The following is a 15,785-nucleotide window of genomic DNA, read 5'->3' as shown; positions in this document are numbered from 1 at the left end:
GTGAATCCAAAGTCATTTCTCAGTGTTTAATGAGCTCCTTTGAGAGTTGAGACTGTAGGAATCTTGTGTTGGAAGTGGTAAACCAAAAGTTGCCTCTTGATATTTCATAACTGTTTGTGTCTATTGTCATTCCATAACGTTTGGGTCTTTGAGTGTTTTACTTTCTAGAATTTTCTGTTATGAAACAAAAAGTCATGATAATAATCACAGCTCTTATAACTTCACCATATAAAAGGGGATAGATGTATGATGTAAAAGTGTGTGAGAGGAAAAGTTATATTGAGCTCTCAAGGAAGTAGCCTAATCTCTTTGTTTGTGAGTTTGATGTACTCTAACAAAATTTTCATTCCTCTCTTTCTTGTGAGTACTTTGTTGAATTTTAAGTCAAGGCTTTATAAAGCCAACCTTTTGACAGTTTAGATAGCATATCAGCTTTCATAAAACCTTGAGCAGCCTCAAACTTGACTCAAAAACTTGATGTGTTTACGAATGAGTTGACACTGTAACATTTTCTTAAAACTCATTATTTATTAGGTCCAGTTTTTGGATTTAATTTTCAAGCATGGAGACAAGCATTACCCAGGTTCAAACAATGTGAACAATCTGGGTACCCTTACGTGTAAATTGAAACTAAGTTGAACCTAAGGTTTGGGTCCTTAAACTTTCCTAGGCAGGCATCAAAGTTAAGTTCAGCTTATTCACCCCATAATTCTCATCTTTTAACAAGGTGTGATGAGAAGTAACCATTAAGATAATATTATACAAACAATTCTATTAGGTTCTAAATATTTAGGATTAAATGTTTAAATTCTAAATTTATGTATGATGTCAAACCGAGAACAAAAACATGCCTAGATTAGGTGTTAGACATTGCTCAAGATTGCTTAAGTTAAGAATCAAGAACGGTCAAGCTGCAGAAAGAAGAAGTAAGTTACTGCAAAGCTCGACCGATCAAATGAAAGGCTCGACCGATCAAAAATTGCAATTTTGCAAAATTTTAATTAGGCCCAAAGCTTGCGAAAACGTTTAGGGTTTGAGTTAAAAACTACTTGATATAAAAGGAAAACTCTAACTACGTTTTAGAAGTTCTTGGAAGTCTTGTTAGTTATTCCAGTGAGATTTGTGTGGTTTTTGTAGCCTTTTAACTTAACAAGCATCTACCAGAATGAGATTTACAATCAAGAACTAGTGGAAACAAGTTATTGCATAAAGATATACTACTAATAGTGATCTAAAACCTTTGAGTGGGGTCTCAAAGTCACAAACGTTGGTGTTTGTGTTCAGCAAATTCAGATAAAAGAGTTTGTGGAGTTAAAGCTGCATGTGGTCGTGTGAGTAAGTACTACAAGAGGTAGCTTTAGATTTTAGGAAGAAAATCTATTGTAAAACTTCCATTCTACCATAGTGAATTTTTTTACCTTGAGGATAGTTAGGTTAAATCATTTCCAAATTTTTTACCTTGAAACTATTGGTTTCATTGGTAATATGATTGCATGAGTATGACCTAGTTCTGATAAATCAACCTAAATAACTTCTTGGTTAATTAATTATGTTAAACAATTTGAGTTTACAGGGGTCTAAACAAACAAAGAAATTCCCTTTTCCAAGAAATTATAATCGTAGGTGATTTTGGAGAACTTAAATACAGTTCAGACATGGTTGATCAATATTTTCATTTGTTCAGTATTGGATTAATTTATTTTTTGATACAAGATAGAATTATTATTATAGCTTAATCTAAGTGTATATGTGTGTGAGGCTCCCTTCTTGAGACTTGAATCCTGGTCCTTGCCTTCCACACCCCACAAGTACTTGTATTTGTAGAGTGATCACTGCACCAAGGGTGCGCGGTGGTAGTATTGGATTAATTTATAGATGCACGTATATAGCCATTTAAAAAAAAAAATGGTAAAAGTAAAAGCTCTTGAAAGAAACTAGTGAAGCAGACTTGTATAAAAGAGTATATTGATTTTGAATCAGAAGAGAATGCCATACGTATCACTTTCATGTACAAGTATAACTAGAGAATCTATAGGTCTCTCCTTTTTTTTTTTCTCCTGTTAGTGAAAAGCAAAAATAGAAACCATGATACTGAATCATGATCTTCTGGATTAGCGACTGATGATGTTGAGAAGGGAAACTCTGGTTTTGAGTAGGCACCTAAAGTGGTTCTCAATCCCTTCTTCAAGGTCTTGAATGCTTGACTCCAATTTTCCCAACCAGTTTTGTGCACTCTCCACATTCATCAAGCAATTAGATTTGCTTTTCTTGTGATCAATGAGTGACTGCAATGCGGCCTCTACCTTTCCAAGTTCATTAACATTTTTTTCTTCACCCTTGGATGCTACTCTTTTAGGACGCACCAGTTTGGAGACCAAAGACCAGTTGCTCAAATTTGATTGCAGCCTTTTTCCGGCTATAAAGGTTAACACGGATTCAAGGACAGCGGAGTTGACTGTTTCTACTGCTCTCAATGTGCTAATGATAGCGAGTCTCATGGTTTTTGTCAATGGAATTACTTTCCATGCCTTTTAGGGCCTTCTGGACTGCCTTTATGACCACCTTTCTTGTGGTAAAGTATTTCCCGACCTCCCTAGCTAGCCTTGTTTCACCTCCTTGTCTTCTGCGCATAGTTGATTGGAGTTCATGTATGCCTGTCTTCATTTCCAACAAGGCATCCTTAGCAATGCTACAAGTGTCCAACAGCCTGAGAGATCCATCCAACAGCTGATCAAACCATTTCCTATGATGGTCTTGGATGAATGCTTGTTGAGTTAGGGGTAATAGAAGCAACTCATCAACGCAATTATGCAAGTCCTGAAGGTCACTTAGTTTGTGGCATATTGATGATGATAAGGTAGCTTCAGAAGTCTTCAGTCTGCATAAGTGCTCATCTATTTGTGGAATAAGTGGGTGTGGCTCCGAAGGAAAGCTGTTAGAGCGAGCATGGCGGGAGGCCATGTTTTCTTCCTCAGGATAGAGAATGTGTAGAGTTGAATGTACAAATAATTCTGGCTATCTTCCCTGCATCTGCTGACTATTTATTATGGGGTCGTGAAGACATGAGGAATCTCAACTTCTCAAGATATTCACCAAGGGTGACAAAATTGCTGTTTGGATCTATAAACAACCGAGACAATGTTGATACTTGTCTCCCCACTCCAAACCTCCAACTAGCTCTCCAACTCATTGGTCAATTATTCTGAATTGTGAAATGACAAAGAATCTTTACAGAAGGTACTGCCAGTAGCACACAAGGATCATTGACTCAATACCATTCGCTCTATAACGAGGAAAGGCAAGTCAACAGCCATTCTCAGTCGTGTGTTATGTAATTTCTTTTTCTCTGTCAGAAAATAATTGCACGTGGCTGATCTGACAGTGGAGAGAACACAATTTAACATGCTTATGTGGTTCTGTTTAGGTGATTTCATTTGTTAGATAGTGTTTAATTTTTGGATCATTTCATCTTTCTAAATCTTATTGAAAGAAATTTTAAAAGAAAAAACATCTAATTATTAAGATATGTGACTTTTAGCCTCTGGTGTAAATTACAATGCATTTGCATGGTTCTCCTAGCGTATGATCGTGTTCGTTTAGGAATAGCTTATCTAACTTTATGTTAAAATTTTTTTGCTAAAAGTGTGCTAAATTATACTTGTACCTTGAAAAAATTTGAAAGTGTGAGAAAAAGTGGGATAAAGTGAGGTCTTAAAAAGCTATAAATAAAAGCTAAAAGCTAAAAAATGAGTTTATAAGCTGATGCCAAACACAGTCATGTCATTTTCTTTTATCTGTCTTTTTTTTATCGGATGAATAAGATTTTATTCAACAAAGAGTGAAGATTTTGTAAAAGCAAATTACGCTGGCAGCCTAGCTGTAGGCTAAAGAATATACCAGCTCTTGCCAACCAGACTAATGAATTAGCATGAAGAGTTTGAATCTCATTGACAAGAATTATGAAATTAGACATTCTAGTTATGCTTGGGGGGAATTAATCACGTATATCTGCAATTATAAATTCAGATATATGACCCCTTTTTGACTTGGTTTTCACAAGTTCTGGCCAGTACCAGCACCTTTCATAACAAGATCAACCAGTTCAAGGATTTAAAAAACATAAAAACCTTTAGTTCAAACACCTTGAAAGTGACTGCTTCAAAATATGTGAAAAACTGTCGGACCGTGAGCTATATCATTCCACATCAAAACCAATGGGTGATGAGGAAGACATAGTCAAATCTTTTATGGCTATCGACATCACACAACGCGGGCCTATTTTTAGAGTGGTTGTAAGGAATCAAATTGTGGTCTCCCAAAAAAAACCATCAGAAACAACTTTGAAGGTGGCGAAATTCACCTCTAAAGATTACAAAATTGTTTTAGAAGACATTGTGGAAGAAAGTCAAGACATCAGCTCAAGAATTACTAGGGGCCACTTTTGTAAGATAAGTTAGAGTGATACATCTGGAATCACCCTTAATTTTCAACAACATAAACTAGTATGATGCTTGCTATCTGCAAGTGTGTACCACTTTGACAGACAAGAGGTTCAAGCCATTGGTGCAAACTTTCATTCTCACTGTTTTTTAATGCAACATTTTACATCAGTAATGAATGTGGTGAAGCTTCTTATTCTGGACCTTTCTGGTAGTCTCACAAGTCAGCATTGCTTATATTATTATTTTCTTTTCTTTGAAAAGGTCTGCATTGCTTATATTAATGTCCTGCTATTTCTATTTTGTTATCTGATTGAGCACATAAGTACTAAAAATTTTCATATGTTGTCCAACATAGTATTGTTTATTTAATTTGTACCTATACAAAGATAAGGACGCAGTTTCTGAAGGCCTTCATCACTTACTTTCTGTTTCTCCTTTGTCTGCACTGCCACTACAACATTAATTAAGACTTCAATATGGAACAATGGAAAAAAAAAAAAAATACATGTGGCCAACCCTAATTAGTTTGTTGAAGATTCATAACCTACCTCAAAATTTTGGGAGTAGCTTGGTTGTTGTTGTTGTTGTTGTTGCATGTTAACATGGTCTGTCAAATTGTGATGAGTGTTGTGCCAGGATCTGGCAAGAGATGCGAATATGGCGTCTATAATGCAGGAACATGGCTTATGCATACTAATAAAAAAATTTTAAAAAATCAGTCTTGCTACCATGTGAATCTTATTAATTATGAATCAATCTTCAATTATCTCCTTTGTGACAATTGGAATCTTGACAGCTCTTGTATCAATTTAAATGCATAAAATCCTCATGTGGCACATTTGACTCAAAGAACTGACTCAGTTTTCGTATTAGTTTACGCCACAAATTGTCCTCACTCTCAAATAATTCATTTTTCGGGTCTAACTCTTTTGACCTGCTGAGTCAGCTTGAATTTGGGTCATACCTTGCTTATATCAGATTAAAGTGTAATCTAAAATTAACTTGAATCCGTGGATTGATAAAATTTTCACATGATTAGATTCCAATCACATTATTTGTCTCATAATTTATACCTTTTGACAAGTGTAGCTAATTGACTAATGGGGTCATTTGATGTAGATATCCATTTCATATTTTCTCAGTTTTTTCGATAGATGATTTTATGCAAGATACCTATCACTTTGGAGAATCAGAAAATGCACATTATAGAGATTTTATATCCATGCTTTGCAATCAAAAATAAATAGTGAGGAAGATTGTAAAGAAGTAGTGTAGCAAAGAAAATTTCTCTGAAAGAGTATATTTAGTTTGGATCTGAATAGACAATACACATATCAATGTACAAGTGTGGATAACTACATCTTTTCCTTCTTTTTGATAATTAATAACAAAAATAGATTTTCATGATACTGCATCATGATCATTCTGTCTAGTGGTTGAAGATGTTGAGAAGTGAAACTCTGGTTCTGATTAGGCGCCTGAAAAGGCTCTCAAGTCCTTCTTCAAGATCTTGAACAATCGGTTCCAATTGCCCCAGCGAGTACTGGACATTCTCAACATGCACATTGTAATCAGATTTGCTACTTGTCTGACCAGTGATAGAGTTCAATGTGGCATCCACCTTTTCTAGTTCAGATTTATCTGTTTCTTCATTCTCACATGCTACTCTTTTGGGGTGCACCAACTTGAACACCAAGGACCAGTTGCTTGATTTTGATCGTGACCTTGGGCCGGCTGCATAGGACAACAGGGATTCAAACACATCAAGGGTGGCTGCTTCTATTTCTCTCAATGTGCTAACCATGACTAGATTCTCATGGTTCTTTTCAGCGCACTTTCTTTCTATACCCTTTAAGGCCTTCTGGGCTGCCTTCTTGACAACCTTCCTAGACATCAAGTATTTCTGAACCTCCCTTTCAAGCTCTATCTCTCCTCCTCGTCTTCTACGAATAATTGATTGAAGTTCGCGTGCACATTCTTTTGTATGTATCAAGGCATCCTTGGCTGCAGTACACACGTCCAAGAGCCTGAGTGATCCATCCAAAAGCTCTTCTACCCATTTGTCATTGTGCTCTTGCACAATGGCTTGCTGAGTTAGTGGCAACTGAAGCAACTTTTCAACACATTCATGCAAATCCTGAAGGCAACTTAGTTTGCTGCTTAAGGATGATGATGTTGAAGAGGAAGCATCAGAAGCACCTAATCTGCACAAGTGCTCATTGCATTGTACAATGAGAGGGTGTGGTTTGGAGGGCAAGCTAATAGAACGAGCTTGGTAATTGGATTTTTGGTTCAAAGGAGAGGAAGCCATTTCCTTTTTCAGGTCAGAAAAAAGACTGCTTTGGAGTTGATTTTCAATTCAGTCTAAAGGTGTTTGCCTTTCTTCCCTTGACATCTACTGGCTATATATATCACAAAGTAAGGGAGACAAAAGGAATCTCCCTCTCTTCGAATCTCGATGAATATCACATGTTTTTGATTTGGATCTAAAAGCTATCTGAGGCATGTATTTGCAATGTCTCCCCACCACCAGCTTTACAACTCATTACCAAGTATATTTTACTCATAAAAACACATGTTAATGACACGAAATATTGTGCAATGATATGTAAAATATTCAACACACGTGGGGTATCAGCACCATCTTCTCCCATAAAAGATAAGCATTAGCCATTCCAACAATAGCTCAACCTGAGTTTCTCTTGGAGACATGATGGCTGTGTCACTCGTGCGCACTTGCATCATTAAATTACCATAACTGTGCAATAGGTGTTACATTAATCACAATCAGGTTGTGTTGTCATTTTCATCATCCATTCAATTTTCTTTAGCATTTCATAGCATTTTCAAAATTTTGCTATGACTACTGCACACTTTTAGTATAATGGTCACTCCATAAGTACACGTTTTTGTGGGAGTGGGAGACAAGGGCTGGGGTTCAAGTTTTTAAGAGGGAGTTTCACACACATATACAATTAGATTATGTTAGAGTAGAATTTTTATCTTGGATTTAAAAAAGAAAAGAAAAATTCTTGTTATGTTAATTATTTATAGTAATTGCAAACATATGCATAAAAGGTTGGACAGTAATTAGTTGGTGGTTATCATAATAAAAAGGAAAATGGTGAAAGGCTTTTCTTGCAGCCATGTTTTTGGTACGCTGACTAGATGTGCATCCAAATGTACTTGTCTTTAGGAAAAACGAGTTCCACTCAAACATGAAAATGGTCATGTCACACTACCCATCCCAACATAACATAACATAGGTGGAACTCTTTTATTGAATTGAACTCGTCTCTTTGAAAGATGAGCTTTAGAAAAGGCCATTTTGCTAATTAAGTTTAAAGCAATGTTCCTTTACCAAATAATTTTTAAAATAAAATTATCCATAAAAAATGGCCCTTTTCTTGCTGACAAACCCACCTTTCATCCAGGGATGTTTCTCTTCATAGCACTTAACCAACTCTTCAATCTGTGAAGGGTTAACAAGTTAGCATAAGTTACAATTCAGTATTGTCTTCCATATAGGGATACACCAGCATAAAATGGAGCATCTCTCTCTCAATAATTTTTGCAACTTCTGATCTGTCTGTAATTGTTTTCTAGAATTAAATAGCACTAATATCTTAGCACCAAGGTGGCACTGCGATCTTGTCTCCTATAAACTCATTTCCCGGCTTCATATTTAGCATCATTTGTGGCATAATTATTTATCAAACATTAGGTCTTCTGACTACAATTACAATTTATTGGGAAACTTAATATGTCCATCTTAAGATATTTGGAATTATATGTTAAAGTAGCAAGACATAAGTGCCATTCGTGCACAACATAATATATTCATCATTCCATAAAATAACATGAGTGATTCCTATATAATTTGAAACCGGATCCATTTGTAATGGTTATTGTTTGGTAATTTTGAGTTGGGGGAGACATTGAGCAAACATTGGCAGGCACAACAGTTAGGCCCAAATCAAAATCATGTTAGGACTCATTAATAGCTGACCAGGTGATTCCACATGTCAACCTCACAGCTAATGTATATTAAGTAAACTTGAGAAAATACAGATAAATTTTTTGACTAAGTTATACATTGAAGTCTAAGGTCTTCCTTGAGAAAATAGCATCTTATGATGCCTAATCTTCATGCTCATTCATTAAACTTACTCTCTAGGCCTCACCTGCTAAGTCCTTGAGAAAAATTATTTATAGAGTATGGCCTTAAAAGATCTCTATGATTGTGATGATGAACATTGTTGGAGAAAAAAGAGTCTAGATTCAACATTTTAAAGGAAAATTAGAGTGTTCCATATGAACATCCTAAAACCACATATGGATCCACTGCATCTTCATAAATTTCTTAGAAATTTTTTATATGAAATTATGTTATTTTTGAATGTTAGAAATTGTCTCAAATTCCTGAATGATTTGATTTGGGTTTCCTTGGCATGAAAGGAAATGTTTTTTCCTTGGTGTGGAAGATAAGGATTCTCCTTTATATAGAAGGAAAAATGTTCTTTCGTTGAAGAAGTAATTATATGTATTCCTTGTCCATCAAAAAATAGGATTGAAGCCTTATAAATAGACATTGTTGCAAAGAGTTTGGTAGCTTTTGTCCAAGCCTCCCACATGAGAAGAGAAGATTTCTAGAAAAACATGAACGAGTTTCTTCAAAGACTAATTTGCTAGATTATTTTTGGGGTTGAAAGATTACCCTTCTTTATGTATTGAAAGTTTGTTTGTTTTGTGAGTGTGAGAGAGTTATTGGGTTCATTGAGGCTTCGGTATTGTGATTTTGAGTGTGTGAAGTTTGTGAGAGGTTTTGTTTATGTTAGTGAAGTTCGTGGGTGTTTGTGTGAGTTGTGAGTGTTATGAGATTTGATTAAGTGTGATTGTAATCCATATCGTTGATAGTGGATATTGGTTGACATTGCATGTGGATGTAGACATGGAGTGGGCTTAACAATGACAGCTCCATATTATGTGACGGTATTCAAATGAACACCTTGACATTGAAAAATAATTAAATTTATATGAATTATTTTTGAAATATTTTTCTTTTGTCTGTTATAAATAAAAAATGAATACCCTAAAAAGAAAATGAATACCCTAAAAATTTTTAGGTGGTTGATTTAGGTAATTAAGCCCAACAAAATTAAAACTTGGCATCCCTTAACAGTATCCATGACCTGTTTAAACGCCCAAAAAAAAAAAGTCCAACAACAAATTTTATTTATCTAAAATCTGAAAAAAAGAAAAAAAGAAAAAAAAGCAAGTGCAATAACAAAAATTATTAGTTTGCTTATCTTAACTCTTAGGGGTGAAAAAGTCCAACAACAAACTTACCACTTAAAAGTTAAAAAACAATTTTGAGAGAGAGAGAGAGAGAGCTTTAAAAGACAAAGACACGTGGTTGGCACTCCGAAAATGTTATGCTAGTTAATAAATAAAATAGTAAAGGCAATTGGACAATTACAAAGACCAATAAGTGTAAACAAAATTATAAATTACAAAGACCAATAAGTGTAAACAAAATTATAAATTACAAAGACCAATATGTTAAGTAACAATAAAAAATAATGTTGTTGACACAACAAAAAATTTGAGTTGAGTTAAATTGTTAATAGATTAATGTTCTACACACAACAAAAATATTGCAATAACAAAAAATAAAAGTTGAGTTGAATTATCATTTTAATATAAGGAAGTTGTAAAACTTCATATATTTGTGTGTGTGTATTTTGTGATGTCAATATATCCAATAATCCAAATTCTCTTTTTTATTAGATTTTGTATAATTTAAGTCTTTTAAAATGATCACCTTAGAAAAAATTCCTAGAACTACCACTATGGCCAAACCACGTTAAATATTGTTGCTTCGTGTGGATGTCTCCACTATTGCACAACATTGAAAACATCTTTTATGTCTAAATTAGCATACTTATGAACAAATCAACACCGTTATAAATTTTTTTGTTTATACATTTCCTCTAGTGCACTAGTGTAAGGTGGCATATACAAAATGTACCTAAAGCACCATTCAATATATTGCGTTAACCATGACAAAATACTCCTAACTTATTTGGCTCCAAAAAACAAAAAAAAACACTTGAATGACGAGTGCTAATAATATGCAGAACATGGAAATAACAAACAAATCATGGGGTAGCAAATATAATCGTGATCAAACTATTGTATCCAAAAAGTGTTATTGTTTAGAAGTTGGCCTCAATTGGAGTCTCCCCAACAAAAAGTAACAGATTTGGACTAGTGAACATAGATTCTACAAATATATAAAGTTATTCCAGGCATGACTGCAACAGAAAAAGCACTGATGATTATTTACCAAGTTGCTGGCCTTACCAAAAAAGGGGAAATACAAATTAAAGTTCGCTCCCCACTGGTCTTTACTTTGTTGAAAAGCTGCATATATTGTGATAGTGAGAAAGGGACAAAAAGGACAACAATGAATTTAAGATTGGATTAAGTCTTTACCATCTTCATTTTAAGCAAGTTTATAACAAGAATTGTTAATTTATCATTCAACTTCAAGAGGATCATGCAATGCGTGCGACTCAAAATATTGCTAAAACTATAATAACAATATTTAATTAGTAGAAACAGTAATAACCGAGGAAGCCACACCACATATAAGCATGAACATCACTAGTAATTTATTAAGTGTAGTGTTGTAGCCCTATGGTTCCCGTCAAGGCAGGCAGGCCAAACAGGATAGAGGAGCTTTGCCCTTTGTTGTACCAGAAGAGATGGCGTGAATGTAGCTGTTGCATATCATATTGATCATTGTCCAATTCAATATGTAGTGTTATCTTCTGAAAAGATGCTCCTGTGAGTTTAGAAGCTTAAAATAATTGATATTGAGCTGGGAAGCTGACAAGAGGGGAGACACTGCATAAACAATGCTGAGAGAGTGTCTAGATCCAAATCAAAACCATGTTACAGCTCATTGATATATAAAAATAATGAGATTCCTTATGTTATGTCCACCTCACCCCCACCATATATATTGAGAAGATGTTAACTAAATCAAAGCAAATTGATACACATAATAGTACATTCAACTGCAAGACGTCTTTCTTGTTTTAGGTAAACATGGCTATCTCTCCTGTCAACCAAACCTCACTTCACCATTTTCGCTCCAACAGTTTCCCCACAAGAGCACACCCGCTCATTTCAGAATTCAATGACCAATTGAGCAGAGTGAGAGGTTCCGAAACAACCTCTTCATCATCAACATCATTAAGTCAGAAACTCATTGGCCTTCAAGATTTGCATGACTGTGTTGATAACTTGCTCCTGTTGCCTTGCACACAAGTCTTAGCTCAGAAGCAGCACCAGAAATGGTTTAATGAGCTATTGGATGGATCTCTCAGGCTCTTGGATGTGTGTGGTATTGCAAGGGATGCATTATTGAAAACAAAGGAATGCACACGTGAACTTCAATCAACCCTGCGTAGAAGACATGGCAATAAAATGGAGCTTGCAAGGGAGATTGAAAAATACTTGGCCTCAAGGAAGGTAGTAAAAAAGGCAATGCAAAAGGCCTTAAAGGGCATGCAAACTAAGTTGAACTCTAAGAAAAATGAAGATCTAGCCATGGTTAGCATGTTAAAAGAGCTAGAAGCTGTAACTGTCATGGTCTTCGAATCACTCTTGACCTTCATAGCTGGACCAAAGTTGCAATCCAAATCAAACAGTTGGTTTGTGGTTTCCAAGCTAGTGCACCCGAAAAAAGTAGCCTGTGAGGATGAAGAAACAGATGCAGATGAATTTGACAAGGCAGATGCGGCATTACAATCTCTCATTAGTCACAAGACAAGCAAATCTGATTACTCCATTCTTGTTCAGAATGTGCAGAACTGGATGGGGAAGTTGGAGTCAAGCATTGAAGATGTTGAAGAGGTGCTTGAATGTCTGTCTAGGCGTCTAGTCAAAACCCGAGTTTCCTTTCTCAACATCCTCAACCACTAGCCCAGAAATCATCATGGGCATCAATTTTGTCTGTAAATTTGTACAACATGATAGACCTTCTCTTTTTTTACACACAAATGAATGAAATAGACATATATTTTGTCTTCTACATCTAAGTCAATTCACTGTTTCAGAAATATTTTCTACTATCACTTTTGAATTTTATTCCAAGAGTGTTCATTCCTAGCACAAGAATGGTTCAATTTTAATAAATTCTAAGATATTGGATCTCACAAAATACAACGTAAAATTTTAAGTCTCAAGCCCTCTGTACTAAATTTGGTTATAAAAATATAGTAAATGATCATCTCACTTGTTGAATCCATTAGACCTTGTTAAATAAATAATAGCAGGAGGTGGTTTGAACCACTGAAATTTAAATTTGGTGCCTCAGACTGTTTTACATTTTAACCTATGGGTTCCAAATTTCCAATTTCTTCTTGATATACAATGCGCATTTAGTGGATACAGGGCTTAAATCTGGTTAAGGACCAAGCTCCTCCACTTATAGAGTTGAACAGAAAAACAAGATACAAGAGAGGTACATACTCTGACTGTGTCAAATAATTTGATTAAAACACATCTAAATCGTTGAGACTCACATGGTTTACTTGAATTTTGTATGAATTTTGAGAGACAACCCATGTTATTAATGAATCAGCCTAATAAAATTTTCTACATTATGAACAGAAATGGAGAAGTCGCATATGCAGACCATGCTTGCCTATGGCACAACAATCAATTAACAATCACATAGTATAGCCAATGATATCATTAAGCATTACACTAGCATATAAAGGTGTAAGTGATTTAACTTGTCAAATCACACGAGTACTTCCCTTCATGACATAAAAGTTTAGCATTGATATATAAATTACTCAACATATGTGCAGTATCAGCAACATGTTCTCTAATAAGAAATGAGCATAATCCATACTAACAATAGCTCAGCCTGAGTTTCTGGGAGACAAGATTGTTATGTCACTCGTGCACACATGTATTATAAAATTACTATAACTATGTGATATGTGTCAAATTAATTACAATCAGTTTGCCATGTCTGTGATATCCATTAAATTCCCCTCAGCATTTCATAGATTTTTAAAATAGTGCTATGTTAGTTATTTACCGTAATTGCAAACATATGCATATACATTTCTTTTGAAATTCTAATGCTTACTTATATTTTAAGAAATATATAAATCCTTATGGTTTCCAGCAGCTATGATTCAGTAAGTTGCATAGTACTACTGAATAACGAAAGGTTGAACCATACTATTGGTGGTGACTATAGTAAAAGGGAACATGGTGAAAGGCTTTCCTTGCTGTGAAACCCACCTTCCTTCCAAGGGGGTTTCCTTTCATAGTCCTTGACCAAGTTTGCAATCTGTGAGGAGTTATCAATTTATGGGAACAAGGGACAATGCAAAAAATGGGGCATCACTCTCTCAATAATTTCTGCAACTTCTGGTTTATCCATAATTGTTTTCTAGAATTAAATAAGACATAATAACCATGTGGCACTGCAATATTGTCTCCCATAAGCTCATTTCCCAGCTTCTTATAGCATCATTGGTGGCATAATTATTAATTAAACATTAGGTCTTCAAACTTCAATTGGAATTTAATAACTTCATATTTTATCAATCATTTTCCAATTCAATATGTTTTGTTATCTTCTACAAAGATGCTCCTGTAAGTTAAGAAGCATAAAATAATTGGACATTGAGTTGGGAAGCTGGAGAGAGGGAGACACTGCGTAGACAATGCTGAGAGAGTGTCTAGATCCAGATCAAAATCATGTCACAACTCATTGATTTTGAAAATAATGTGATTCCTTATATCCACCTCACCTCATCATATATATTGAGAAGATGCTAACTAAAGCAATGCAAAGAAAAATTGCTATACAAGATTGTAAATTCAACTGCAAGAAGTCTTTCCTGTTTTAGGAAAACATGGCTGTCTCTCCTATCAACCAAACCTCCCTTCACCATTTTCGCTCCAACAGCTTTCCCACTAGAGCACACCCGCTCATTTTAGAATTCAACGACAAATTGAGCAGATTGAGATATTCTGAAGCAACCTCTTCATCATCAACATCATTAAGCCAGAAACTAATTGGGCTTCAAGATTTACATGACTCTGTTGATAACTTACTCCTGTTGCCTTTTGCACAATCCTTATACCAAGAGCAGAATCAGAAATGGTTTAATGAGCTGTTGGATGGATCTCTTAGGCTCTTGGATGTGTGTGGTGTAGCAAGGGATGCATTGTTGCAAACAAAGGAATCCACACGTGAACTTTAATCAACCCTGTGAAGAAGACATGGCAGTAAAATGGAGCTTGCAAGGGAGGTTGAAAAATACTTGGCCTCTAGGAAGGTGGTAAAAAAGGCATTGCAGAAGGTCTTAAAGGGCATGCAAACTAAGTTGAACTCTAAGAAAAATGAAGATCTAGCTATTGTTAGCTTGTTAAAAGAGCTAGAAGCTGTAACTGTCTTGGTTTTTGAATCACTCTTGACCTTCATAACTGGATCAAAGCTACAATCAAAATCAAGTGGCTGGTTTGTATTTTCCAAGCTAGTACACCCCAAGAGAATAGTATGTGAGGGTGAAGAAACAAATGCAAATGACATTGAGAAGGTAGATGCAGCATTACAATGTCTCGTTAGTCACAAGACAAGCAAATGTGATTAATCCATCCATGTTTAGAATGTGCAGAACTGGATGGGGAAGTTGAGTCAAGCATTCAAGATGTTGATGAGGGGCTTGAATGTTTGTCAAGGCATCTAGTCAAGACCCGAGTTTCCTTTCTCAATATCCTCAACCACTAGCCACAAATTATCATGGGCATCCATTTTTGGCTGTAAATTTTTACAAGATGATAGGCCTTCTCGTTTTGTACAAATATAGAAACGAAAAACATATATATTTTCTCTTCTACTTCTAAGTCAATTCACTGCCCCTATCAAATATTTGCCTCTATCAAAGTATTCATTTCTAGTTCAAGAATGGTTCAATCATTATAAATTCTAGGATATCGTTCCCACAAAACCTCATAAAATTTAAAATCTCAAGCCAACTGTACAAAATTTGGTTCTAAAAATATAGTAAATATCATCTCAGTGGCCCAATCCATAGAACTTGTGAAATCAATTAACAGAAGGAGGTGGTTTGAATCATTACATTTTAAATTTGGTGCCTTAGATTGTTTTTGCAATCCAGCCTGCAGGTTCCAATTTTTGCTCTGCATATAATACTGAGCTTTTAGAGATTGCAGGGCATGAATCTGGTTGAGGACCAAGCTCCATTTTAGGGAATTGACATAAAAACAGAAAAGGAAAAG

At 35.2% G+C, this 15,785-nt stretch overlaps 4 protein-coding genes across 4 annotated transcripts; 2 read left to right on the top strand and 2 right to left on the bottom strand.

The window, feature by feature from the left end:
• Positions 1-2,415: 2,415 nt before the first annotated feature.
• LOC112018378 (uncharacterized) lies at positions 2,416-2,981 on the bottom strand. Its single transcript, XM_065767375.1, has one exon. The coding sequence runs from the start codon at positions 2,959-2,961 to the stop codon at positions 2,479-2,481; it is 483 nt and encodes a 160-aa protein (XP_065623447.1). The 5' UTR covers positions 2,962-2,981; the 3' UTR covers positions 2,416-2,478.
• Positions 2,982-5,714: 2,733 nt separating this feature from the next.
• LOC112018377 (uncharacterized) lies at positions 5,715-6,820 on the bottom strand. The gene has a single exon (XM_024050904.2). The coding sequence runs from the start codon at positions 6,751-6,753 to the stop codon at positions 5,872-5,874; it is 882 nt and encodes a 293-aa protein (XP_023906672.2). The 5' UTR covers positions 6,754-6,820; the 3' UTR covers positions 5,715-5,871.
• Positions 6,821-11,500: 4,680 nt separating this feature from the next.
• LOC112018380 (uncharacterized) lies at positions 11,501-12,582 on the top strand. The gene has a single exon (XM_024050907.2). It carries the CDS (start codon positions 11,559-11,561, stop codon positions 12,435-12,437), a length of 879 nt encoding a protein of 292 aa, XP_023906675.2. The 5' UTR covers positions 11,501-11,558; the 3' UTR covers positions 12,438-12,582.
• A 1,752-nt stretch (positions 12,583-14,334) lies between these two features.
• On the top strand, positions 14,335-15,388 carry LOC112018381 (uncharacterized). The gene is given in 2 exon segments (XM_065767384.1): positions 14,335-15,106; positions 15,148-15,388. Coding segments are annotated over 2 exon segments (837 nt in total). The 5' UTR covers positions 14,335-14,395; the 3' UTR covers positions 15,274-15,388.
• The last annotated feature ends 397 nt before the right edge of the window (positions 15,389-15,785 follow it).

The sequence above is a fragment of the Quercus suber genome, unplaced genomic scaffold, assembly GCF_002906115.3.
Source record: "Quercus suber isolate HL8 unplaced genomic scaffold, Cork oak 2.0 scaffold_799, whole genome shotgun sequence".
Lineage (NCBI taxonomy): Eukaryota > Viridiplantae > Streptophyta > Magnoliopsida > Fagales > Fagaceae > Quercus > Quercus suber.
Note: the sequence above shows the minus strand (reverse complement) of the source record. Positions and strands in the feature narration are given on the sequence as shown.